This window comes from Ictidomys tridecemlineatus, chromosome 2 (genome assembly GCF_052094955.1).
Source record: "Ictidomys tridecemlineatus isolate mIctTri1 chromosome 2, mIctTri1.hap1, whole genome shotgun sequence".
In the NCBI taxonomy this organism is placed as follows: domain Eukaryota; kingdom Metazoa; phylum Chordata; class Mammalia; order Rodentia; family Sciuridae; genus Ictidomys; species Ictidomys tridecemlineatus.
The window spans coordinates 18,711,152-18,738,703 of NC_135478.1; the positions used below are offsets into that span (position 1 = coordinate 18,711,152).

Consider the following 27,552-nt stretch of genomic DNA (forward strand, 5'->3'; position numbering starts at 1 on the left):
GTTGCTAGTGGCAGCTAAGGAAGTGCTGTTGTGGTTGAAGCCATCCCTGGTAGCAACAGTATGCTCTGCAGGCCAGGTATCTCAGGATGTCATGGTTTCCTTCCTTCCTTTGGGGCCTTTATTCCTATCTACCTACAGGAGGTCTAGCTTTCTCTTTCAACAGGAGTTTGCAAACCCCCTTTCTTTATTTTTAATTCTTATTTTACATTTAGTACACCGGGAAGGAGGGAGGAATGAGCAGTCATTCAGTCATTGTTCCTGCTTTGACCTCTCACCTCCCTTTCTTCCCTGGGGGAGAGAGACCTACAGGGAAGTCCTGCAGACGTACTGGGAGGAATGTGGGAAAACAAGTTAAAGCTGACAGAGCCCTGGGGCCTGAAGGATCTGGGCGGCGGGAGCAATTCCTGCTGTGGCCGCTTAGGGGCAGGAACTCCACCGCGCAGTACCCACAGCGCATTTATTCGGGCCGGGAGGAGGCGAGTCGTTGGCCCTCCTGGCGTCCTAGAGAGGCGCGGTGGCCTAAGCGGCGACGCGCGTGCGTCACCCGGCGGAGATGTGGGCGCGGCGGGGTCAGCTTGTAGGCGCTGACGAGACGGAGAGCTCTAGTGGTGACTGTGACGGTGGCGGCTGTGGGCCCTGGGTCGCGGTGCGGAAGTGTCTCCCCGAGGACGGCAGTCCTCGGACTGGGCAGGACGGAGCCGCGATCCCTTCCAGCCCCTGGGAAGCTCACCAGGGCCTCAGGGGCGGGTCTGGAGTGCGGAGGATCCCGAGAGGTGTTTCTTCAGGCGTTCTCTCCCACACAAGTATGCGCGAGGGCGTGGTCACTGGGGACTGGGTAAGTGGAGGGAAAGTGGAAACTGCAGTGTCGCAATCTTCGCTTTCTGGCTGCTTGACGTTAAATACGCGTGCACTGAAGGTGTGCACACACTCATACACATGCACACCCATTCACGCGCACACATCTTTTGATTATGAAATGAGGTCATGCTGTTGCTTTCTAAAAACTTGTGCGTAATATTAGGATAAAAATGCGATAAAGTACACATAATATTGGATATGCAATATCTACAAACTTACCTTTTAAACCATTCACAGTACTCCCTAAATATTATAATTTCTAAATTTGCTGAATGCATTTGTTCTTTTTTGTTTGCTTTTTTTTTTTCTTTAAATACTGTGGATGGAACCCTGGGTCTTATGCATGCTAGGCAAGCATTCTACCACAGATCTGCATCCCTAGCCCCATATGTTCATATTTTGGTTACAGTTAGTGCTGGCATAATGACACCATGACTGCATTTCCCCCCTCCCCCCCAGGGTAATTAAGACATTGTGCTTGTAGTTTATTTCCCATAGTACATCATTCCTGTGAAGGAGGTCAGGGAGTGTTTTAGGTGGGGGTAGTGTCTCTGGAGTCAGAGGAGTTGATCATGAGTCAATGGTCTTGGGCATCAGGGGCTGGTAGTCTTTGTAGTAGCCTCTTCTACCAAGAAGAGTCTTTTTTAGGAAAAGCTTTGGAGGGTTGAAAGTCGAAGTTTTGGAGATGTGCAAAGACAGAGGTCCTGTGGGGATTGCCATATAGTGCTTTGGTGTGAACATTTTGAGATGGGAGTTGTGAATCCAGTGTGGAATGCCCTTGAGTTTGGCTGTGGAGGGGGTACAAAGAGAATGGCAGATAAGGTCAGGAAGACGGAGGGCAAGGGCCCGAAGGAGGGCTTGTTGAAGCCTGTGGAAATGTGGTGTGATGGGATTCAAAAGTGGTTCTGAGAGGGGGCCATGTGCAGCTTCATAGAGAGGATGGGCCAAAAGGGAATAGTTGGGAATCCAAGAGTGGAGGAAACCCACCATCCCCCAAAAGGAGAGAACTTCCTCTTTCATAGTGGGAGATGATAGGGAAGAAATTAAATTCTATAAGTGGTGATTGCCTTGTGGCTTGGTGTAATAAGACCCAGGTAAGTGATTTGGGGGGTAGATAGCTGAACCTTTGATGGGGAGTCCCAATATCCATGGTGAGCTAGGAAGTTGAGGAGGATGAAGGTGTTAAGTCAGACTGGTCTGTAAAGAGGGGCTGCAAAGGAGAACGTCATCTACATATTGGATAAGTTTAGATTGGGGGAGTGAGAGAGAAGATAGATCTCTAGAAAGGGCGTGGCCAAATAGATGGGGACTATCTCTAAATCCTTGGAGTAAGACAGTCCAAGTTAACTGGGTGGATGTATGAGTGTCTAGTTCTGTCGAGGTGAAGGCAAAAATGTCCTGGGATTGGTGGTGTAAGGGAATGGAGAAGAAGGCATCTTTTAAGTCCAAAACCAAAAAATGAGTGGTGTGTGAGGGAATGGTAGAGAGTAGGGTTCAGAACTGCTGGATGGATGGAGAATTATGGTCCTATAGATGAGGTGAAGATCCTGTATGAGTCTGTAGGATCTGTTTGGTTTCTTGACTGCTACGATGGGTGTGTTAAAAGGGAAGTTTGTTTGGCATAGGAGGTGTTTTCGGAGAATATCAGAGATTAAAGGTTTGAGACCCCTGAGGCTCTCGAGAGAAAGTGGATATTGGGGTTGTGCTGGGAAATAGGTGGGGTCTTTGAGATGTATTATCAAGGGAGGATGGTGGGCAGCTATAGAAGGGTTTTAGAGGTCCCAGATGGAGGGATCAACCTTTGATGCAGGTAAGAGGTAAGGGGTAAGGAGAGTCCTTGGAATTTGACTGGAGTACTAACAGCAGGGGTACTGAAGGCGAGCTGAGGTTGAGGCGAGACTCAGGCGCAAAGGGAATAGAAGCTCCAGCTTTGGCTAGGAGATCCCTGGCTAAGAGAGGAACTGGGAAGCGGAGAATCACCAGGACCGAGTGGGAAAGGGTAATGCCCTGGAATATGCAGTGAGGCAAAGGGGTTTGTAGGGGCTGGTCTGTGTTCCTTCTACCCTGACAATAGAGGAACAAGAAAGAGAAGTAGGTCCCCAAAACTCCTTTAGGACTGAATATGTGGCTCCAGTGTCTAAGAAGAAAGAGATGGGCCTACCTGCTACCACAGTGGTTACTCTGGGCTCTGAGAAGTCAGGTGAGGGGATCCAGGCCTCCTTGGTCATCTGTTGCCAGACCTAGAAGATTCGCTCGAAAGGTATCAGAGCGGATGGTCTTGTACCTCTTGGTGTTTGAGGACAGTCGACCGCCCAGTATCCTTCCTGATGACATTTGGGACATGCACTAGGAAGCTTCTGGGGATTCATTTATGCTCTGGCCCAATGACCTATTTGACCACATTTGAAGCAGGGGCCAGGGGTCCCCCTGGCTACTTCCTAGGAAGCGGGGATGCCCAAATGCCCGTGGTTGGGGCAGGTTGAAAGGCTTTGGCCAGCATCTGGTATTTTTGTTTACGGGCCTTCTCATCTCTCCCATTATACACCTTAAAAGCCACTAGTAGAACTTCTGCTTGAGGAGTTAGAGGTCCCCTCTCTAGGTGTTTGAATTTAGCCTTAATGTTGGGGAAGCCCTGGGAGAAGAAGTAGGTCATTAGTAGTTGTCTTCCATCTGGGGTTTCAGGGGCTATATTGGTGTGCTGTAAAAGGGCCTTTGTAAGGCAGTCCAAGAACATTGAGGAGTTTTCATTTTTATCCTGAATAATCTCTTGGAGTTTCTTATAATTAATAGGCTTATGGGCCAATTTTCTTAATCCAGCCATGAGGCAGGTAATAAATAGGTTCCTACTAGTGATCCGTCCATCCGAATTGTAATCCCAGTTGTGGTCACGATTAGGGACTGCCTCAGTGCCAATTGGGAGAGTGGAGGAATTATGAACCTTGTGGGCATAATTTCTGGCCTGCTCCCAAACTCACCTGTGTTCCTCAGGTAGGAGGGTGTTGGATAGGATCATATGAACGTCATGGAAAGTTAGATCGTGTGACTGGGTTAGGTATTGGAATTCCGTAATGTACCCTGAAGGATTGGAGGTACACTAGCCTTCTTTCAATTTGAGAGAGGTCACTAAGGGAGAAAGAGACAGGTACCCGAACAACTCCCTCCGACCCTGCTACTTCACGAAGGGGAAGCAGAGGTGTGGGCTGGGTAGAGGGGCCCATGCGAGAGTGAGAGTGAGTAACGGGTAGATTGAAAGTAGGTGAGGGAGGTCCCAGAGGATTCGGAGTAGAAGGTGGAGAACAGTGGTGAGGGGGTTTGTCAGTGGGGCCAAAGTCTGGGATTTCAGGAAGGCGCTGAGGTCGAGGAGAGGGTTTCAAGAGTGTACAGAACCTGGGCTGGAGAATAGGAAGAGCAGAGGGATGGTTCGGAACGAAGGAAAGAGAAAGCCTGAACATAGGGGCTCTCTTTCCATTTCCCTGAGTGCTCACAAAATTTAACAATGTGCCTCAAAATGTTGGGAATCTAGAATGCCCTTAAGTGGCCATTTGAAATCATTGTCTAAGGTATAGAAGGGCCAAATTTAGTTGCAGAGATGAATTAGTTTTTGAACCTTAAGTCAGAGGTAAGGTGGAGTGAATCTAAATTTGCTAAAAGGCAACCCAAAGGGGTGTCCGAGGGCATGGCAGACTTGGCTGCACCCCATGGCAAGAGAGAGAGAGAGAGTCAGTAGGGAGAAACAGAGGCATCCCTCTGTGTTCTCTTATACCGAATGAGGAAGAGCTAACTGCTCTGGGAGTTGTCACTGTTATGGGGAGACGTCATAGAAAGCACTCTAAGTCCAAATTTCAGATCAAAAGAGAGCTTTATTTACTTGGCCAGGGTCTGTCACCCACCGCAGAGTCTCTGTGGGAGGACAGCAGCTTCCTGGTCCATCCAAAGAGAATATAAACACAAAAAACACAACTCAGTGACTTGTTTATTGTAATGTAAGCTAGCCAATCATATAAATTAAAATATTAATAAGTGGGACATGTGGGCTCTAGGCAGAACTGGAATTTTCCAGTCAGCAAGCAGCGATAAACAGAAACAATAAAAAAAAAAAAAAAAGCATTAGCTTGGCAATTCAGTTGACCACAGCCCTGGGTTCAAGCAGGTGCTATTGCAGCCTGAATTTGGGCGGGGGTCTGCGGGGTGAGAGTCTATTTCAAAGTCATGTAGACCCACAAGGGCATTTGTTGCGAAGGGGCAAAATTGTGACATATGCATTCGAGGGGAGAAATAAAGAATGTCCATGCACTTCTGCTCCTTTCAATGCTTTATTCACTCAAATTACCTAATACAGTTTCACTCTGTAGGTTCTTAAATAAGAAAACGACAATCCTTAATACTAGGCACTGCATTAGACAGAATCAATTCACAGCAAACAATTCTAGATTAATTCTAAACACTGCAAAACACACTTAATCATGACAGGCTAGTGATAGACATTCCGTCTGCAGGCTAAGTTCAAAAGTCTGAAGCCTTAGGCTTTATGTCCAGCAGATGCACACTCACTCAAACACAGTATCAGGTCCAGATCCAAGGCAGGCTTTTCCTGCCATGGAGTGGATGACCAGTTGAGGAGAAGGTCATAGGGAGAAGTTGCTGCTCTCACCAAGGTCCAGAAGAGGCCGTAGAGTTTGAGAGCAGTGAGGATCATGCAGAGGCTCAGAATGATGACAAGTGATGGGATGTCAGGTCCTCATCAGGCTCTCCAGTTCGAGTGCATCCTTGTTTTGGCTGGCTGAATCACTGTTCATTTGCTCTATTATTTATACTAAATTTTAGGGCTTTTGACCCCCCTTTCAATCCTTATCGGCTATCCCCGGATTTCTCAGTGACATCATTTATCCTGGGGTCAGAAACATCTGGTCTGGTGGTCTCCACCCTGATCTTCTAGCCTTTTCCTCTTATCAGGTAAGGACAGCCTGCTAGGGGCTTTACTCTGATTATCTGGGTGAGGGGAAGTAACTTGTTTGTGGTCTTACTGGAGGGCTCTGTGGGTATGCCTGGTGAAACTGCTGGTTTCAAACTGGAGTTGCTTAGGCTCAGGCCTAAGGCCATCCTAACAGCATTCAAACCCAGGATGTAGCTCACTGTGACCACTGCTGCATCCTGAGTAAAGTACAATTGGTTGGGGTACAAAGTACAGAAAGACAATTTTTTTTTTTTTAATAAGAAAACAGCTTTCATTTCAGTTTCTCAGAAACAGCTCTTGTAACAGTGTTTTATAAAAGGCAGCAAAATGGAGTCTTAGGCCTGTCTTTGACAGTTCTTGCTTTATAATTGTCTTATCTCACTTATCAAAATCTTATATCTATAATCTATATTTTTTACTAATCTGTAACCTATAACTTACACTCTTTTTGGTTGTATTTATCAGTTCACACACAACAGTTACTGCCTCAGGACAGTAGCTGGGGCTAAGGCCTGTAGGGGTTCTTGGTGCCTGGCACCAGGGCGTTTGAGCTGAAAGAGTAACCGAGACCCAGAAAGAGAGAGATCTTTTGCCAGGGTTAAGGCCTTCTGAGCCTATGGACTCAGCTGACAGTAGGGACCAAACGTAGCTCTGAAAGCCGTGGTTGGGGTGCCCCTGACCCAACGGGAACCCTGGGAGTGCTGGATGTTCAGCTGTCACTTCCTGAGACTGGAAGGTCATCTGAGTTGACCGAAGGCAGGGGAACTTACTCAAATCAGCCGGTGAAATGGAAGGTGAGTTTGTGATGAGGGCGGCCTAGGACCAAGCATAGGATCCCAAAACAGCTCAGCTCCCCCAAGGGAGAGCAGGTTGATGGGAGAGCCTAATTCGAGTCACTGCCCCAGTGAAGGACACTTGCAGAGTCCATGCAAAGTCCAAAGACCACGTCACACACTGGAATCTCACACAAGAAGTTTATTGTTGGTAACACAAGGCAAACCAACAAGGCTGTCCCTCCGAGGAGAGCAGCAGCGAGTCAGCACTCACAGAGCAGCTTTATAGGTTGCAAGAGGAATTTCATAGGCTGCTTAGGAGTTGCATCATAAGCTGTGGTGGGGTTAATCGTTTAGTAGATACGTGTTCTTACAGGAACTTAAGCAGTATTGCCGCAGAATCGAAACTTTGGAGCCTCTAGATAAAATGGCTCCCGGCCTAAAATGGTGAATCTGATGCCAATATTGATCTGATGCCAGTAGTCAGTATATTTAGGGACTGAAGAATTAGGCTGCTCTAGTATTTTTTTGTAATTCCAAAGAAAGGCAGATAAACTTTGGCTGCAAAAAATTAAATAAATAAATTCATCCTTTCTTATGGTAGGCTGAAAGATGGGAATGTTTTGAAGATTAACTCCAGTATGCACTTAAAAGGAAAGCTGACAAAAGCATGAAAATTGCTAACTGTTCCACCAGTTAAGTTTTCTGTGGCTTCTGGTGTCCAGAAATATTAATGTATAATAAACATTCTATGATGTCAGTTGCTTGAGACTAAAAAGATAATACAGTACAGTAACACATAACTTACTGTAATTTGTACTCTTCAATGTTTTGTCCTAGAAACAATATAAGAGGTCTTGTGAGCATTCCTTTGCTTTCTGCAAGATTGAATTTATGACCTTATTTTTTCATTCTAGATCTTAAACGTCTCCCTTGTTTTATTTTACTACATAGCCCCATCACTGTCTGGCATGCTACTTGCATAACTGTTTTCCCTTAATAAGCTCCTCAAAGCAGTGCTTTTTGTCTGTTTTACTCATTTCTGGGACCTTAGTGCCACGACATAGTAGTTATTTTTCCATCCTTTCTTCAACTGGCATGGCCAGAACCTCCCATTCAGTGTTTTGTAGAAGAGGTGAGAGTAAAAATTCTTGTCTTGTTCATGCTTTTGAGGGGGAATCATCATCCACATCCAGCTTTTACCATGTATGATATTAGCTGTGGGTTTTTGTAGATGGTTTTTTATCAAACTGAGCAGTTTCTATTCATCAAGTTCTTTTGTCATGAAAAGATGTTTGATTTCGTTAAAACTTTTTCTGCATCTGTTGACAGGAACATGTATTTTTTTTTAATGGATTCTTCTTATGCATGTTATACTTGACATTAGAATCCATTTTGGTAAAATTGTACAAGCATGGAATAGATCTTGTTCTGATTAGGATGCCATTCTTGGGAGTGGGCACCATGGTGGGATTCACTTAGATGTTTTCATATGTGTGCATAGGAAAAATGTTAGCTTTCTCATACTGTCTTTACTATTCCCACCCCACCTTTCTTTTATTCCTCTTTGTTTAATATACTGAACTACTCTTCTTTTTTTAATATTTTTTTTAGTTGTCGATGGACCTTTATTTATTTGCTTATTTATATGTGGTGCTGGGAATCGAACCCAGTGCCTCACACGTACCAGGCAAATGCTCTACCTCTGAGCTACAACTCCAGCCCCTGAACTACTCTTCTTCCCCTCCCCTGCTTTATTGTGGTTTAACTTCCACATATCAGCGATTGATTGGGAATGTGTGATTTTTTTTTTATTATTTTTTATTCTGCTGATGTTAATCAGCCTTGCTAGGATACATTCCACTTGTTTGTGGTGTATCATTCTTTTTATATATTGCTGAATCCCAAAGGTTTTCTCCTTTGGTTGTTCCCCCCCCCCCCAAAGTCGCACAGTTTAATGTTTGACATTTAAGTCTGTGATCCATTTTGAAATGATTTTTGTACAGAGAATGAGATCAAGGTCAACTTTTGTTATTTTGCCTATGGCTGTCTGATTGCTCCAGTAATAAATGTTGAGAAAACTATCTTTCCTCTTGGAATTGCTTTTGCTTTTTTATGGAAAGTCGTTTGGGCACATCTCAGGGGTGGACTCCTCTACATGGTGACGTGATCTGAAGCACAAGCCCCTGGGCACAAGCTCCTTTCCTAGATGTGAAGAAACAGACAAACACTATGAGAGCCCACAATGTGCCCTAGGTAGCTTCTCATTTAAATGTCATTATATAACAAGGTAAGATTATGTGATCATACAGCTAATAAGTGGGGAGCTGGATTTGGCTTGGTTTACTTTCTTTGCTTTCGAAGCTCTGTTGTCTCCTGAAAGTAGCTTGACCTCTTGAATTAACCTTTGTTATGAGGAGATGTGAAAGGAAATGCAGGAAATCAGTGAAAAGTTGGATTAGTGATTTTCACACATTCAATGATTAGCCTTAATCGTGATGGGCCATAAAATCAAGGATTTTCCAATCAGCATTTTGTTTTTGTTTTTTAATACTATATATAATATTAGTAAAATCCTATTTGATGTTTTAAAAAACAAGTTTATCAAATTTGTGTGGGTCTGTTTCTGTTTTTTCTGTTCTGTTTCCATGATCTGTTCTGTTACGTACTAATATCTGTTACCTACTAATATCACACAGTCTGGATTACTGTGACTGTAAGTCTTAAAATTATATAGGCTGATTTCTTTCACTTTATTCTTTCAAAATTATTTGGCCTACTATAATTCCTTTTCTTTCCCATGTAAATTGTTGCATATTTTTTAATTTAAAATTTTAAATATTATTATTTTTTTGTAGTGCTGGGTATTGAATCCAGGGCCTCATGCATGCTAGACAAGCACTTTATTACTAAGCCATATCCCTCATAACCCTCAAAAATTCTTACTGAAATTTTGAAGGTATTACATTAAACCTGTAGATCAACTTGGGAAGAATTGATAACTTTACAGTGTCAGGTCTTCTAATACTTGAATATGGTATGTCTGTCAGCTTATTTACATCTTCTTTGATTTTTTTTTATCAGATATTTTTGTATTTTAGATGTATACGTTTTACTTTACTCAGATGTTTTATTGGCTTACCTCAGTAAGTGACAATCTAGCCCTGCTATGCTTGATACAAGTACATTTGTGCATTACGTGTGCCCTCTTCTCATACATCCAAAGATGATCTCAACCAACAACATCTAACTGCATCATGTGAGATGGACATCATTTTCCTATCTGTCCACTTCTGAACAGGAACGTTGGTTATTTCAGTGACTTCTGATGTCCCAGCAAATGACATTGGGTACTTTGATGCTCAGAAGATACTCCTGAGGACCCAGTAGCAGACTCTGTGTGCACTTAGCTGGGTCGATCCTGAACAGCAGTGATGCCTCCGGGCAGGTGGTATGCTGTCCATCCAGCTCAGGCCCAGGCTTCAAGGGAGCGAGGGCGCCTTCAAATGGTAAAGAAGGAAGAAGAAGATGAAGGCTATACTTCAGTGCAGACTGCCAGGCCTCAGACACTTAACCGTCCTGGCCAGGAGCTGTTCCGCCAGCTCTTTAGGCAACTTCGCTACCATGAGTCTTCTGGGCCCCTAGAAACTCTGAGCCGGCTCCGGGAGCTCTGCCGCTGGTGGCTGAGGCCTGATGTTCTCTCTAAGCCTCAGATCCTGGAGCTGCTGGTGCTGGAGCAGTTCCTGAGCATCCTGCCCGGGGAGCTCCGGACCTGGGTGCAGCTCCATCACCCTGAGAGTGGTGAGGAGGCTGTGGCTTTGCTGGAGGAGCTACAGAAGGACCTTGATGGGACACTACAGAGGGTGAGTGAACAAGTGTGTGGTACCTGGTGAACTCTACCTGCCTGTCTAGGGGTGGAGATGGCCCTCTGAAGTTAGCTTGAGCAGTTCAGGGGAGGCCTTTTCTTCTCATTGTGGTGGCACCTGAGCAGCTGAGGAATGGATCCTGAGCCATCACAGTTTTTGTGCACAATGGCTTAAAGTATACAAAGTCCATCTGTACACGTTATCTAATTTGTCTTGACTCTGACCCCAGACCTGTAAAGAGGTAAGGCAGGAGAGGGACCTTAGGATCAGGACTCTTGGCTTCTGAATGGGAGACTAAGAGAAAGAGCAGTCTACACGTACCAAGTTGCTTTCTCCTCAGGGAGTGTCTGAGGATCTGAGTGGTGGTAGACGGGTGGACACAAGTGATGAGGGGCAGCCCTGAGCTGGGAAATTGGAAGGCCTCAGGTCTTAAACTTTATTCCAAAATTCTACAGCCTCAGTGTCATTGGCCATGTTATTGTACCTTTCAGAGTCTCAGTTTATTGAGAAGAAAATGTAGAAACGATCTGATTATGATAATTTTTTGAGTAAATATTTGAGTGCCTGTTATGTGTCTGGCCCTGGCCTTGGTGCTGGGAGAGAGCTGGCTGTCCCAGGCCTGGCGGGGCGGTAGAGCGGAGGTACATCACCCAGGAGATCCTTCCTGCTCCTTCTGCTGCACACAGGAACCAGTAAAGAGATTTATTATTTTTATCATTTTATCAAAACAAGGAGATGTTCAGAAGAACCTAATAATATTATATAAAATGAAATAAGTTACACAGCAGTCACAAAATTATGGCTTGGTTATATTTAGTTCACTTAGGGCTAGAAGTTAGGTTTTTAAATCCATGGAAACATTGCCAAATGAGCAGAAAGAGTCTTACTAGCTAGTTGAAAACTAGCTAGAAATTTGGCTGGGAGATACCCGCCAAATTCTGAAAAATGAACAGAAACACTTTAAGATGCATATGAAACTGCAGAATCATCCTGTGGCCCATTAAATAATTACTATAGCATGAAAAAACAGGGCCTGGGAAAGTTTGTCTATCTTTAAACTGGTTTGGCTTTGCTCCCTTATTCTTATTATTCCATTTTTCTCCCTTTATTATGGTTTGAGAGAAACAGGAGATAATAAACAATTCATCCTCTGCAGCCTTTTTCTCTATCAGATGTTCATTGGCCTCAGGCTAATATTTGTCCATATCACCCTAGAGAATATCTTCACCACAGGGTCAGGAAAACTCGAAGTTCATTGGCATAGAGCCCCGAAGTTCATTGGCATAGCTCATTTCTGCATCAAGGACAGCCTTGCCTCAGAGACCAAAGCTATTTGAAGTACCAGGGCAAGGATCTCTTTCCTTAGAAACTTTTTCTTCCATGGCTCTCTGGCTGACCCTCTAGTTAGCATCGCCTCTCTCGGGTGTTACTATTTCATTTAGATTTAAATAATCTGAGCTAGCTTGATGAAGTCACTTTGCATTTCAGTCCTAGGACAGTGTTTGAAGGAAGATATTGCTTGGCTGCATGTTTGCCCAGAACCATTATCCATGTACTTTTCAGGGACTAATTCTTTCTCTCCGATTTCTCAATTCTAGGCAAGGTAGGGGCTGAGAGGTAGTTGAAGGTGTCATTGTGGCATCTGAGGACTGTCGGTAGTGCTATTACTGATGGCCAAGTGTGTCCTTGGACTAAGGCCAAAGGGTGAGAGGGGCCTACCTGGGTTTTTCTCTGACTGGAGGTAATAGAGTTTGATTTGCTCATCCTTTTCCCCGTGTCCTTTAGAGATTGGCAATGTGGCCTCTTTCCTGAGTTTGATTTCTATTCCCATGGAGGGTTCCTCTCACAACATCATATTCTTGCTAGGATCCAGGCCTTGCCCAGAGCCCAGATGTGCATTGGATGGGTACAGGACCCCTGCAGTCTGCACAGACATGGCCCCCTGCTTCACCTCTCAGGAGCAGCTCTGTTTTGGGAGACCACCTGGAGCTTCCCTATGCAATAGGAGTGCGTGACTTCCTGGCTGAGCAATCCGGTACTCTCTGCCTAGCTCTAAGACCTTAGCCTCATGCCATGTCCCCCAAATTTCCCATCGTGTTGTTTTGTCACTGTCTGTCTTCTCTCTCTTTCTGTCCCTTACCTCTGTGTCCTCTCAAACCCCACTGTGTCTCACTATCTCCTCTTCCCAGCACACATCCCCTGCCCCTTTCCCAGTCCCTGTGAGACACTGAGGTCACATTGTATGGGTGTTTTAACAACAGTCAGTACCTGCTTTTGGTCCAGGAGCCCTCTAAGTGTGGGAAGAATGGGTTTCTCAGTGGGTGGCCAGAGCTGGACAGCTCTCTCATGGCTCTTTCTTCTCCCTCAGCTCCTCCTGCTGCCCAGGTGCATGCCATTTCCCAGAGCAAAGGGATCCCAGGAAGCTCAGGAGATGGGGTAAGGGCCACCAGGTCCCTGACGGCTGAGCCCCAGGTGAGTCTTCTGCCCTTCCTTATGTCTCAGCATTGCTGCCTAATGGTGAAGTACACCTTCTCTCCTCCTGGGTTTCTCTGTCCAGTGACCTCATGTCCAGGGACCCATGTCCTAGAGACCCAATTATCCCCCTTGAGCCCAGAGCTCTTCTGCTGGGTGATGGTCTTTCACCTTTGCAGATCCATCCTGGGGTTACTCCCAGCCAACCCCATTCCTCCAGCCCCTCCTGAAAGCTGAGAGCTGTGGACCAGCTCTAGAGCACAGTGTTATTTTCAGGAGGCTATGACTTTCAAGGATGTGGAGGTGACCTTCTCCCTGGATGAGTGGGGATGGCTGGACTCAGCTCAGAGGAATCTCTATAGGGATGTGATGCTGGAGAATTATGGGAACATGGCTTCTCTGGGTAAGTCACCGACATTCCCCATGCTTCTATCAACCTTTACTTTTGTCTTCTTGGTTTTTGTTGTTGTGCATAGAAAGGGACCTGACCTGGGTTTAGATCCTGTAACTACTAACCAGGTCAACTTAATCTATCACCTCATTATCCTCTTTTGAAAAATGGGATAATAATGCCTATCATGCTGGGTGATTATAAAGATTGAAGATGTTTCAAGTACCTAGTCTATTTAGGTATTCAAAAACTGTTGGGGCTGGGGTTGGGGCTCAGTGGTACAGCGCTCACCTAGCACACATGAAGCACTGAGTTAAATCCTCAGCACCACATAAAAATAAAGGTATTGTGTCCACCTACAACTAAAACAAAACAAAACAAAACAAAACTGTTGACTGATTAACCATTGAGTAATTGTGTGGTTCCCACCTCAGGAAATCTTAGCAGTCCTTTGCTCATGGCTATCAGAAATGGCTTTCTAGTTCTCCTGCCCTCACTTCCTCCACCAGCCTTCCTGGCCTTCCCTTCTCCCTCAGGACCTCAGACTGAGAGGGTCTTAGAGAGTAGTTCTGTGTGATCCATCCACCTTTCCACCCTTTCCCTCCTTTTCTGCAGTGGGCCCATTCTCTAAACCTGCTCTGATCTCCTGGTTGGAAGCAAGGGAGCCGTGGGGCCTGAATATCCAGGCAGCTAAGCCTAAAAGGGATCCAGGTGCTTCCCCTAGAGGTAAGTTCACAGAATCTACTAGACCCTTCCCTCTTGCATCTGCTGCTCTCTCTTAAGGTCAAGTACCTCACTAGGGACTAGTGATCATTGTTTGCTAGAAGGAATATCTTTAAGTGTCATTAAGGGGTGATGGGCCCCTAGGCCTTTTTCCTCCTGGCTGGCCTATGATAAGCCATTTGTTTCTAGCCTTGTCCCTTCCCCCAGTGGCCCTCTTTCTAACAGTTCTTGCCCATCGAAGGACTTACTGTTCTTCCCTTTTCCATTCAGCCTCCTGAGTTGCTGGGGCTGTTCCTTTGATTATTCTTTGACAGGTTTGATCTCTCTAGTCCTTTCAACCAGAACCTACATGATTCTTCTCCCCTTTCTTGCTGTTTAATACTCTTTTCTCAACCCTTATTCTTTTCCTGCTGGATAGGATTTCTGCATGTCTGTGTCTGCTATGCTCATCTTGCTTCTCCTCTTCCCTTCCCTGTTATCTGGGGTACTCTTCCATGTTTTGCCTTATTCCTGACTATTTTGTAAAAGTACTGGCAGTCGGGCAAGAGCCTCACCACCCACGTCATGGCATTACATGGGCCCTTATTGCTTTCTCTAGTTCCAAGTATGGGAAAAGAGTACAATCTCTCATTCTTAATTTTTGTCAGGAGGTAAGCTCCAGATTGAGACAAACAAGCTCATCTTAAAACAGGCTCCATTGGAAGATGCTGAAACGTTCACTGTGCCATCAGGCTGCCCTGTGACTAGTGCTTCTGAAGGAATAGGACTCAGAATATCTTTTGAACAGAAGAGCAGGCCCTATGGAAAGAAGTACTGTGAAAGCCCCACACAAGTGAAAATTAAGAAGGAAGAGATTAAAGTGGGAAAAGAATTTGAAGTACTGGGAAGAAGTAATAGTTTTGACCTAAAACACGTTACATATTTGAGAGTTTCCAAGAGAAAGCGATCCCTTAAACATGGCTGTGGCAGACACTTCAGAAAAGGTTCACACCATTATGACTACAAGAAATATGGGAAGGGACTCAGACACACTATTGGGGGGTTTAGCCTCCATCAGAGAATTCATACTGGCCTGAAAGGGAGCGAGAAGGACACAGGTGGAAAGGGCTTCAGCCTCAGTGCTCATCATCAGCATGAACAGAGCCTTTACCTGGTGGGGCCATTGTACAGATGCCATTACTGTGAGAGGACCTTCAATCGCAGCTCCCATCTTGCATATCATCAGAGACTTCACACTCAAGAGAAGCCGTTTAAATGTAGGGTGTGTGAGAAACCATTTAGGTGGAGCTCAAACTGTGTGCGACATGAGAAAATCCATACTGGAGTAAAACCTTACAAATGCAATTTATGTGAGAAAGCTTTCCAACGTGTGTCAGCCTACCGTCTGCACCAGGAAACCCACACTAAGCAGAAATTTGAATTGAATCAGTATGAAGAAGCTCTCACCTACAACTCAGGACTTGGTCACCATTTCAGAGACCAGCGTGGGGAGAAACCCTTTGACTGCAGCCAGTGTAGGAAATCCTTTCACTGTAAGTCCTATGTGCTTGAACATCAAAGGATTCACACACAGGAGAAACCTTATAAATGTACCAAATGTAGGAAAACCTTTCGGTGGAGGTCAAACTTTACTCGTCATGTGAGGTTACACCAGGAGGAAGAGTTCTGTGAACAAGAGAAACATCGAGAAGACTTCAGACAAAATTATAGTCTGCTCCCACTGACTACTGTTGCCCCCACTGTGGAGAAAACTTTTTCATGTCAGCAGTGTGGGAAAACTTTCACTCAAAAGAAAACTCTCAGTGAGCACCAAAGAATTCACACAGGCGAGAAACCATATCAATGCAGTGAATGTGCAAAAGGATTCACCTATCGGTCAGCCTTCATTGTTCATAAGAAGCAACATGCCATTAAAAGAAAGCCTGAGGCAGGGCCATCTGTTAGTCAGGACACAGTGCTCCAAACTCCTCAGAGCAGCCACACTACAGAGGAGCCCTACAAATGTGGTCAGTGTGGCAAAGACTTCCGCAATCACTCATTCCTTCTCATCCATCAACGAATTCACACCAGAGAGAAGCCTTATAAGTGCAGGGAGTGTGGAAAAGCATTCAGATGGAGCTCCAATCTCTACCGACACCAGAGGCAGCACTCTTTGCACCAGAAGTATGAGAGTCCTAAAAGTAAAGAGACCCCTGATCTGCAGCCCAAAGTCCTCCCTGATCTGCAGCCCAAAGTCCTCCCTGGTCAGAAGCCTTTCTGGTGTCAAGAATGTGGAAAGAGCTTTACACGTAAAAGAAGTCTTTTAGATCACAAGGGAATCCACAGTGGAGAGAAGCGCTATAAATGCAATTTGTGTGGGAAATCTTACGATAGGAATTATCGTCTTGTTAATCATCAGAGGGTCCACACCACAGAGAGACCTTTTAAATGTGAGTGGTGTGGGAAGGATTTCATCGGGAAGCACACCCTTTCTGTCCATCTGAGAAAACACACCGCGACGCCACAGTCTGAATGCAGCCAAGCGGGTTTGTCTTCCTATCAGGACATGGGGCTGAATGTACAGGAATTAGAACCAAGGGAAGAGAAGCCCTTTAAGGATGGTAAGGAGCCTTGTGACCAGAGTGTCACACTCACTGGACTCCACAGTGTGCCCACTGAGAAGAAGTGCCACAAGTGTAGCATATGTGGGAAAACGTTTAACAAGAGTTCACACCTTGTTAGCCATAAGAGGTTTCATACCCGGGAGAGGCCCTTCAAATGCAGAGTGTGTGGGAAGACCTTCAGGTGGTCTTCAAATTTGGCTCGGCATATGAAAAACCATATTTGAGATTAGCTTGGGGCTGTCAGTGACAGTGGGGTGGGGAGTGGTTCCTGACTACCCTGCTAGAGCACCCCTGATTATAGGCATTGAGGGGGAAACCTTCACAAAGGGCCCAGCCCTATCTATTTTGGAAGCTACTGGCAGGGAATCCTGAAGATTTCAAAGCTCAGAGAGTCTCCAGCATCCCTGCTGGGAAGTGATACTATAGGGAATGGCATTACCATGTTCTTTGGGGCCTTTCTAGAGGCCTAGGCCCCTACTAACCATCTTTTTCACAATAGCCTGAGGCTCCCCAAGCCATATCTCCTTTGACAACTCTAGATAGACCATTGCCTTTTGAGGGTTGGACAACATGGTTGTGACCTGGGGGGCTTTGTGCTGCTGGAAGGAGCCAGTTGGATCCTCAGTCTTTCCTTAGGTTTGGCCCGTGACTGTGCCTGTTCTGTTGACTTTAAAAGCAACAGCGTTGAGAACTCCTGGTCTCCTGAGCTGCCTCCTGAGTTCAGGCTGGGACTTCAGCTTCATAGCTGGGTTTCTGGATGTTCATTAGGGCCTAGATTTGTCTCAGCAGCAGGTAGACGAGAGCAGGGTGGCGGGCTCAATTGCTTGGATAAGGGAGCTCCGCCAGTGCCTCATCACCATCTCCACCCCACAGGTCTACGCAAGCAGCAGCTGTCCGTCAGTTCAGCAGAAATGTCCTGAGCACCTCCCTAATGCCAGGCAGTGACAGAACAGACAAAAGTCACCAGCAGTGATTGGAACAGATAAAAATCCTACTGTCTTGGATCTTTACAGATGATAAACAAATGACATATGTAGCATCCTGGATGGTGGTGTGTGTTAAGGACAAAGTAAATCAGAGAAGAGTGAAAGTAAATGCTAGATTGGGAGGAGGGCTGTGATTTGAAACAGGTTGGTCAGGGAGGGCCTCAACAGAGAAAGGGGAATCCGAGTTCCCGAAGGAGGCCGGGAGCAATCCAGGTGGATCTCTAGATAGAGTTCCCGGCAGAGGTAGTAGGATCTTGACCCATGTCCTCAGAGGATAGCAGGGAGGCCCCAGGAGCAGAGTAGAATGAGAGAGAGGGCGAGTGTCCAGAGGAGTGATGGGTCAGGCTGTGTGGGCTTCACAGGTCATTGCGGGCTGGGGCCACCTCAGGGAGGTGGAGCGCCTTTGGGTAGTTTGGAGTGGAGTGTGGTCTGAATGTGAATTGTGTTCTGCAAGTGTTAACCACAGACCCGAGGACTCAGTAAAGTGTAGCTGAAAGGTTTTTATGCAGTTGTTTCTGCTAACAGTTCCCAGGATGGGACTTTTTACCCATCTCTGACTTCTGTTAAGACCTGAGTCCTGAGCACACATGAAAGCTTAAGCCCCTGTGCGTATATCTCCGGCCTCTGTGCATGGTAGTTGTCATCTCCACAGCCCGCTGTGTGTGCACTCCTTGCTGGTATCAGGCGCAACACAAGAGTAACTGGGCATGCACCTGTTGCCCTCAGGAGGCAAAGGGGCATGATGGGGGAAGCACCCCCTCACTTGCCCACCCGCTGATGTTGAAGCAATAAGCAAGAATCATCTAAATGACACAAATGTGAAGGAGTGACATTTCTGAAGTGTATTTAAGTAATTTCTTTGAATTATTGAAGAGCTCAGATTACAAATGTGAGGATAAAATGTCTCAATTATGCAGTGATGACTCCTTTTACTGCTGTGAGTTGGGGCACAGACTGGACAGGCCATTTCTCATAATGAGAAGAAACCAGCCTGGTACATGTCTTTTGTTTATGTTAGAGTACTGAGTCTTCCTATCTTCTGGATTGCTGTCGCCAGGAGAAAATGAAGAATAAAATTGTGTGGTAGTGTGTGGATAGAGGCAGGTAGGGCATCACTCAGTTTTCTGGTGGGAACTCGGTGTTGCCATCTTGGCCCTCTACAGCAGCAGTTGCCCATGGCCTGAAATCAAGTGTTCCCCCTCTGGCACAGATGGGGTGCTAAGACTGGCGCTAGATGTGGCTGGGCAGGGGCCAGTTCATGGGAAGGGCCTTGGAATCATCAGACCTGGGTTCCAGATGCCAGGCTTCATGTACCTTCTGCTGGCAGGATGATCTTGGGCAGGCAAGTGCACCTCAGGGTCAGCTTCCCTGTGTACCCTTGTGGTACTTGGCTTGTGTGGGTTGCTTCCTGGGCTTGACTTGGGTTGCTGAGGCTCTGGATAGGTGATCAAAATCTGGAGGTTCAACTCAAATGTCACTTGGTGGTACAACCATGGGAAGACTCATTTTTTTCTGTATCACCTGGAGTTCTTATTCCAATAGGTGTTTCCACTGCTGTTTTTATAGAATGAGATGTATTTATTTTTAAACATTCTGACCAAAATCTAAAACATACAAGTGATGAAGTAAAAAATTAATGGGAATCCTTCTATAATGAAGTATGCTGTTACTGTTTGGGGATTGTATTGTTGCAATGTGTTCAGTAGCCTGGACTTGCAGATTTTCTTAGTTCTTCAATAATCAATTATTATAGAAATATTAACAAAATCCTGACTCCTTAGAACTAACTACTAAACATTTTGATAATCAGTGTTGGATTTGACTAGTGCCCCTCTCTGCACACCCTGGTCTCTCCAGCTTTGTATATCTCCCTTTACCCAGAGTGCCACATTTCTCTATGCTGGTTCATGTCTTCAGCTTTTGGGGCCCTCATCCTTTTTAGGCCTGCTCCCCAGCCCCGCCACTCTTGCAGCTCAAGTCTTGCTCTGTTGGGTGTCATCTGGTTTCCAGTCTGTCACTGCAGCCTAGCCAAGTACTCTGGAGGACAGGGTTGGATGCTTATTTGTTTACCACACAGAGGAACTTTTCCATAAAATTGTCCCTCTGAAGGAATCTAGAGCTGACAGGTTCAGCCAACTCAGGGGTGCAGTCTTTTGAAGTGGCCCTTGAGTGAAATGTTGACAGGAAGCCACTGCTCAGGTGCACATCTGCACTTGATAAGGAGCCCAGCTGTGGATAGTTCTGAGCCATAGGACTCCAGCTGACAGTTTCTGATGCTTTCAGCCACAGCCTGGCCTGGACAGCATTCAGGCTTCCTCCAGCCTAGCCCACCTTCTCTATCCTCATGAAGAACTGAAGCTGGGGTTGGAGAAAGCCAGATGGGCTGGGTCCATCACAGAGAAGAGTGGGTGCCAGAAGTTCCTTTGGCCACTGTTTGGTGGTTAGCCTCACCCTCAATGACAGAGACTTTGAGACAGACAAGTGTGTGCAAAGAAGAAAGCACAAGAAATATAAAATATTACAAATTGAAAGCCAAAATATGGGCAAGTGTGTGGGACAACTGAAGTTCATATTGCTTTTGGTGACAACTGTGGTGCCAGATGATTTACAGAGTCTTGTAAAGTGGTGAGTACTGCAGTATCCCTCCTGGATATATCCAAGAAGAGTACCATGTGAAGAAAGGAATGTTATGCTCTTTGTTGCAGAGCTATTTAGGAAAGAGGATTGGTAGAACCCTGCATGCCATCAACAGAAGAACAGGTAAACAAATGGGTTGCTTTTTGATACTTTAGAAAGTGAATATAAAAGACAATTATACCTTTCAACCCAGATAAAAACCAGGCTGAAGCTGGGCGTGATGGTGCATGTCTGTAATCCCAGCTACTTGGGATGCTGAGGCAGGAAGATCGCAAGTTTAAGGCCAAGCCTGGACAACTTAGCAAGACCCTGTCTCAGAACCTAAAAAGGGCTGGGGATATAACTCAGTGGCAGAGCGCCCCTGGGTACAATCCCCTGTACCATACATACGTGTACACAAAACACTAAGAATTGCAGAAGCTATGTACTGTGTACCATTTGTGTAAAGTCACACATACTGTGTGTTCATGGGCACACACTTTTATTGGTTTGTGTTTTTGTGTGATATGGATAGTAGTGCCAACCTCACAGAATGGTTGGAATGGGGGGCAATTAATGAAATAATGCATGTAAAATGCTTAAAATGTTGTCTGGCATGTACACATTCTTGGTATGTAATAGTATTATTTTGCACAATCCACTTTTCTGTGGATTCAAATGACATGAAATAAGAGTGTAAAATCATGAATTGTAATGATGGATGCATGTCACTGCCCTGCCTTTCCAGGGCAGGAGATGCTGATGGAATCAAGGAGAGCACTTGGGGACTTCACTTGTGTGTTCTTTCTAAAAACTTATGCAGATGCATCAGGATGCTAAGATTTAACGGGATAACGTGGTCACTTCTTTTTAACTGTTAGTTAAAATATGTCAAAATAAAACATTTTAAAGCATGGGTTCTGTCATTTCCATGTTACTTGGAGTAAGTAAGTCACATAATCTCTTACAGCTTCAGAGACCTCACCTCCCAAAGTTGAAAGCAATGCAAATGGCAGTGACAGATGGTTAAACAATTGTGCCTCTGGGGAAATACCATGCAACAGATTTGAAAAATGAGAGTGTTCTGTGTGTATTGATACATGGTCTCTAAGACAAACAGCTTATGGGAAATCTTACGTTCCATTTTCTTTAATAACTCCTTGCTGGAAAATAGGAAGTGAAGCCAGAAGCTGTCGACTCATGGTTCTGATGAGGAATGGGACCCTGGGGATGGAATTGTCAGCTTTGTCAGCCATTCTACTCTATTAAAGAAACAAGGGAAAGAGTAAATGTTCACATGCCAACTCCTGCACCTTTGAAATTAATGCTGACTCTAATAGAATGGCAGGATTTTCTGTCAGGTTCTACTCAGGAGTCAGAAACCATGCCAATTACTTAAAGAGAACTTAAGAATTGTTGACTAGGTATTTTAAAATAAAGAGGCAAAAAGAATGCCACAGTGTCATGGAGGCAGAGTCTGCTGTAGTCTGCCCTCATCTTTGATGTGTGGCTGCTGACAATTTTTAAGCACTCCCCTCATGTTGCCCCACATGGCGCAGGCTGAGAGGCCAAGCACGTCCCCTCAATGCCAGAGTGTCAAACCATGCAAACCTGGGTTTTGGCAGTTCACTGAGACCTATCCTGTGACTACAATAACCAGAGCCACTCTCTACCCCCAAGAGAAAGGTGCCAGCCCTGCTTCTGCCCAGAAAGCCTCAGTTATGAATGGTCAAGTTTTCATGATCCCATGTGTGTGCAATGTCATTGTTCTCAACATCTGAGCCAATTTGGGGGATGGCAGTGTTTGAATCCCACCTTTGTAGGGGCAGACCACCAAAGCAGGAACAAACAAGTGCTTAGAATGGTTGGAGGTTGGCAGAGAGGCCTGTGGAGCTAAAGTGGAACCATGTGGAGAGAATGCTGCTGTGTGGGTGATGGTAGTGTCAGAGCTCAGGAGGGGGATCCCCTGGTGGCTGGACCTGCTTCTGGGGCGGGGTACCAGCCACTGTCACTGGAGTCTAGGGAAGGTCACCATGAGACTGAACTGCAAATGTTGATTAGCCCCTTTCTGCATGAAGAACATGTAATGAGGTGTGTGCCTTCTAAAACATGGCTGACCCCTCAGGGCCTTCTTCCACTACCTTTTTTTGGTTTTAAACCTACAACCAGACTTATGTTGCAGTAGGCTTCAAAGGGTGAAGAGCCAGTGTAACTGGGGACATAACAATATGCTCCCCCAATCTGCATGATTTTGCTAGTTTTTACTGAGAGAAACCTTGGGTATATGTAGGAATGGATGTGAAGAGTGTAATCATGGTACAAGGAATATGAATTCAGATCAGGCCAAATTTATTGACTTGGACCCATTAGGGAGAGACTTGGGTTCATCATTTCTGAGAAACTGAGAATAGCTCTGTATATTGGTTGATTGAAATTCAGATCCAAACCTAACCTACACTAAATCAGTTAACATGCCAGAACTTTATTGGTACCAATGCTTAGGGAAATTGGAAAAAATGAGTGTCTTTATCATGTAATTCCTGCCCAGAGAAGGACAGTAGGGAAGGCTCAGGAATGTCCTAACAGGGGTTCTGGAAACAGTTCTCTGAGACTTTCTTTCTTCAACAGGATTTCCATAACCAAAACTCTTAAACTTACTGTATTTGGTGGTGAGTGAGAGTATATCTTTCTCTCTCTCTAGTACTGGGAGTTGACCCCATGGATGTTCTACTACTGAACTATATTCCCAGGCCTTTTTATTTTATTTTTGAGACAGGGTCTTACCTTACAACTGAACTCTGTTGAGTAAGTCAAGTTTTCAAAAGAAGGAAAAAAAAGAGGAAGCCAGGCAGGAAAAAATGGAGAGCAAACTGACTGTAGTGGAGACTATTCTAAAGCCATGAGAAATTTAAAGCTCAATTTATTTGTGGGAAGGAAGAAAATGATGCCTTCCATGTGAAATAAAGTGACTGTTGCTGATAAAGCCTCATGAGGGCTGGGGATGCAGCTCAGTGGTGGAGCACTGGCCTAGCATGTGCAGGGTCCTGGGTTCAATCCCTCGTACCACCACCAAAAAAATGAAAAAAATTATACAGCTTCATGAGGGGTTTCTCCTTTTTGGTAACTAGAGTATACTTAAAATGTTTTGCCAATCTTGACATTTTGCAGTGAAATGAATTGCTAGCCAACATTGTTGTTTACTTAATATTCTATGACTTAAACCATCAGCATATATGGAAATGGCACCAGACGTGTCAACATCTAAAGCTAATCCTGAATCCTGAACACTGTCCATTGGTGCTGATGAAGGATAAGATGCTTGTATTTTATGTGACCCGTGGCTAAAGAATATTTTAGGGAGGCATGTGTTCTGTTCAGGTTGTATTTGGAAGCCTCCTACATAGCAGACCATTGGGCACTCAGACCTTTGCTTTTGTTTTTTTTTATTTTAGGGCAACTTGCAGTTGAACCATTTTATCCATATCACAGTTCTCCCAAAGTGGTCACTCTAATTCAGTTATTTTTGGTGTAATTGTGCTAGTCAGAAATACATGCATTCGCACTATAGTAAGAAAACATAAAAGGAGCAGGTATGTGACATGGAAGTGCCAGAGTTTTAGATGGAAAAGACCCCACGGGGACTGTAGCATGTGTACAGACTGATGTGTATGTACATTTGCATATGAAAACCTGTTAAAGACCAGCACTCACCTAGAGAAGTTTTCAAATGCTTGGAAGACAAAGTTCTCAGAGCATACTTATCAAGCATAGGAAATTGATGGAAACAAATAAAATTGAAGCCTGATAATACTCAAAACAAGCCACGTTTTCAAGATCTGGGGGGATGTGGTGATGGGAAGAGTTAATATTTCCTGAAAGACCTGTCCTGTGTGGACAGGGATGGAGCAGTAAGAAGGCAAGTGTCTTACCCAGGTCCCCCCAAGTGCGGTGGCTGGAGGGGATGAATTGAGTCGGGGAGGGAGGAGGGGACAGAGGACTTCTCCCTCATTTTAGCAATGGCCTCATTTTAGGGTTAGGCCCATAGTAATCCCTGGGAAGGCTCAAAGCTGCTGACACCATAGAGGAAAGTTGCCCATGGCAGGCTGGCTAGTCGTGAACACATGGGGACATAGAGGAGATTAATCTACCACTTAGATCCAGAGTGCTCATGGACTGCCCCACTTCAAGGGGGCACCACCAGGCAGATGAGGAGAAAAGCCAGGTTGGATGACCAGGGGCCAGCCAGTCCAAGAGAATGGTCATTCCATATCCTGCCAGTGAGATGGGCCAGCATCATGACACATAGCCACTTAGGGACCCTCATCCAGACCCCACCCCACCTCCATCAGCAGAGCTGATGTAAGCCTAAGGATTCCTCCTTTCATCTGGCCCTGTTATGGTTATCAGAAAGAGCTAACTTCCTGTCAGTGTAGATAGCAAGATCCTGTTTTTCAAGATTGCCCAACCATCCCAAGGAACATGGGCAGAGGCCTCAAAGTTTGACCTAAAGTAACCTAAGAAGGGGAAGTCATTGAAGACCTCACATATATTACTTGTATGTCATGCATCTGGTTTCAAACCTGGGAATGGGCATTTGGCACATGTGTAGTAAGCATAATGGACAAGGCACAGGAATCTGTCAATCATCTCTTAACAGAACTCCCATCAAAGGCAAAGAACTAAAAGCACAGATAAGCCCAGATCCCCTCTCATCCCTGGGGGAAAATTCAGTCATGCCTCTGCTGCATCCTTACTGTGAATCTTCCTTTGATAAACTCAACTGCTTCCCTTTGTCTTAGTGAATTCTTTTTACCACCTGTGCACTGCCCATTTCCTAGACAGCCCCTGGGTCTGCAGAGTGAGATGCTCCAGCAGAGGCAGCTGAGGGTTTAAGCTGGGCCTGAGCTGGGGCAGGGTCTCAGCCACTGGCAACATGGGGACAAGATCTAATTTTTAGAGAAACAAGGGCATAAAGAGGGTGTGAGGTCTTAGGTGAGTGAAATCCAGGGAGTTGGTCTGAAATTCCAAGAAACACTTGGCTTCCTCTATAATGAACATAAACCTGCAGAGGAGCATATCCTCACTTTTCTATAAATTAATGTTCTGGAAACAACAACAACAACCCTGATGCTCTTTGTGGGGCCATGTGATGGAACTGTCAGAGAACTGTGGGAAAGGAAGGGCAAGAACTTCAGGAAGGGAAGGAGAATGTTGGGGACACCCCCCAGGCTGGGAACATCAGGCACCATGACAGACAGGACTGAGCAAGGGTGAGGTGTGTGTCTGTGTGTGTGGACATTCTGGAGTGGGCTGTGATCCTCCAGTGGAATCCAGACTGGGATAGGGTGGGATGCTTTACATAATAAAGGTCAGGTTGCTAGGAGCCCCCAGCCTTCTAGTGCCCCCTTACTACTCTGAAGCTCCCTTCATAGACTCCTCCACCCCAGAATCTTCTGACAGGTGAGACTCAAACCCTTTTTTACCTGTTTAACTCATGCCCTGGTCCAGCCATCCTGATTCTGGGACTACCTTAGAATGTGCTGACATTCCCGTGGCCTGTGGACCTCCAGGGGATGATGGGCAAACAGTCTTTGCCTGGGACAGGATTCCAGAACACCTGAATTTCCTATGGCTGCTGTAACAAATGGTCACAAATGTAGCTGCTTGGGATGTAGCTGATTTTCTCAACAGTGCTGCTAATCCTGAGTCCAGCAAGCTGGCTTGGTACTCTGCCTAGGGTTTTGCAAAACCCACATCAAAATTTTGGCTGTTTTTTTGTTTTTTGTTTTTTTATTTCTTTTCCCTGATTGAACCCAGGGCCTCAGAAATGGTGGGCAAGTCCTTTACCACTGAATGATACCAACAGCCCCTTTTTTATTTTGGTGGGGGACAAGAGAGTGGGGTGGGTGTGGAGTGGGGAAGTGTACTGGGTATAGAACCCAGGGCCTTGCATATGCTGGGCAAGCTACCACTGCACCTCACCCCCCCCCACTGCACCCCCACTACACCTCACCCCCCTGGGTAACTTACTGAGTTACCCAGGCTGTCCTAGGTCTCCTGATCCTCCTGCCTCAACGTCCCAGGTTGCAGGGATTACAGGCAAGTGCCACTTCATCTGGCTCCCCTGGGTTTTTATCAGGGCCTCTGGGGAAAATCCACTTCCAGGCTTATTTGTTTTGTTGGTGATTTCCTTCTCCTGGTTCCTACTTAGCCCCTGCCATGGTAGTTAGCCCATAATAGGTGGTGTTGGAGCAAAGGCGCTCTCATAGTCAGGAAGCAAAAGAGAAGGGTTGGGACAAAATATACCCTTCAAGGACACACCTCCAGTGACCTTCTTCCTCAGGCTAGGCCCAACTCCCTGGAGTGTCCTCCACCTCCCAATAACACCACCAGCTGGGCACCAAGCCTCTACCTATGAGCCCTTGGGGGACATCTCAGTTCCCAAACTGTAACACCATGTAATGAAACATATTCACAGGTTCCCAGGATTCCTGCATAGCTATCTTTGGGAGAACCATTCTGCTGACCACACACGGTCATGATTTTATAAAATTGTAAGGATGATTTTTTGTTTTCTTTTGTGAATGGTCCAGCATTTTCTATTGTTGATATGAGACAGTGTTTTTCAAGTGTTTTCAAGCTTTTCATAGTTGCTTTCTTTCTGAGTTCAAGAAGTGGCAACCGGCATTTTCATAAGGAATACAGACTTTAATCACGTAGAAAATATCAGTGCATTTCACCATCTGATTTCTCATGAAATCGTGAAGTGTACACACTCGCATATGTCTTATTGCCATCTATCCTAGCTGGCGAACTAATACTGGGTTCACAAAATTTAACTATTCCAATAACTTAAGAAAATGGCAAAGAAATCACACAAACACACAGGAGTTCCTCTCCAACCTTAAGGGTCCATGGAAGGAAAGAGGGCCACTGGAATTCTTTATTCTTATATAGGGGACCCACAAAGGGAAGTTCCATGGAACATTCTATCCCAAAAAGGGCAAAGGGGTAAGATTACAAAGGAACAGGTGAGTGTAACTCATCCCTATCACATGAAGCCTACTCCTGGAGCCACGCCTTGCTATCTGAGCTGGGGTAACGCCCAAGTTACTGTGACCTAGCACTACCCTGCCAGACGGAAGGCAATGATTGTTCAGAACCCCAGTGCATCAGGACTTAAAGGCATCTGCATCCAGGGCAGCTCCTGACAATATCTGAACTAGGTCAGAATGTAAAGTACACTTGGTATATACTCCTCCCTAAGTATCTCCACAGGATTGGTACCAGGACCCACAGTAGATATACAA

General features: G+C 45.5%; 1 protein-coding gene across 7 annotated transcripts; it reads left to right on the plus strand.

Annotated features, from left to right (window-relative positions):
* The first annotated feature begins 531 nt into the window (after positions 1-531).
* On the plus strand, positions 532-21,156 carry Znf445 (zinc finger protein 445). Of its 7 annotated transcripts, none has more exons than XM_078038007.1 (7): positions 532-835; positions 5,683-10,448; positions 12,318-12,486; positions 12,820-12,923; positions 13,200-13,326; positions 13,930-14,040; positions 14,685-21,156. In XM_078038007.1, the coding sequence occupies exons 2-7, from the start codon at positions 10,020-10,022 to the stop codon at positions 16,862-16,864; spliced, it is 3,120 nt and encodes a 1,039-aa protein (XP_077894133.1). In that variant the 5' UTR covers positions 532-835; positions 5,683-10,019; the 3' UTR covers positions 16,865-21,156. The 7 variants fall into 7 exon arrangements, with proteins under 7 accessions (XP_077894133.1, XP_021590691.1, XP_005337965.1 ...); XM_021735016.3 differs by having other exon boundaries at positions 9,812-10,448; XM_005337908.5 differs by having other exon boundaries at positions 9,887-10,448.
* Positions 21,157-27,552: the final 6,396 nt, after the last annotated feature.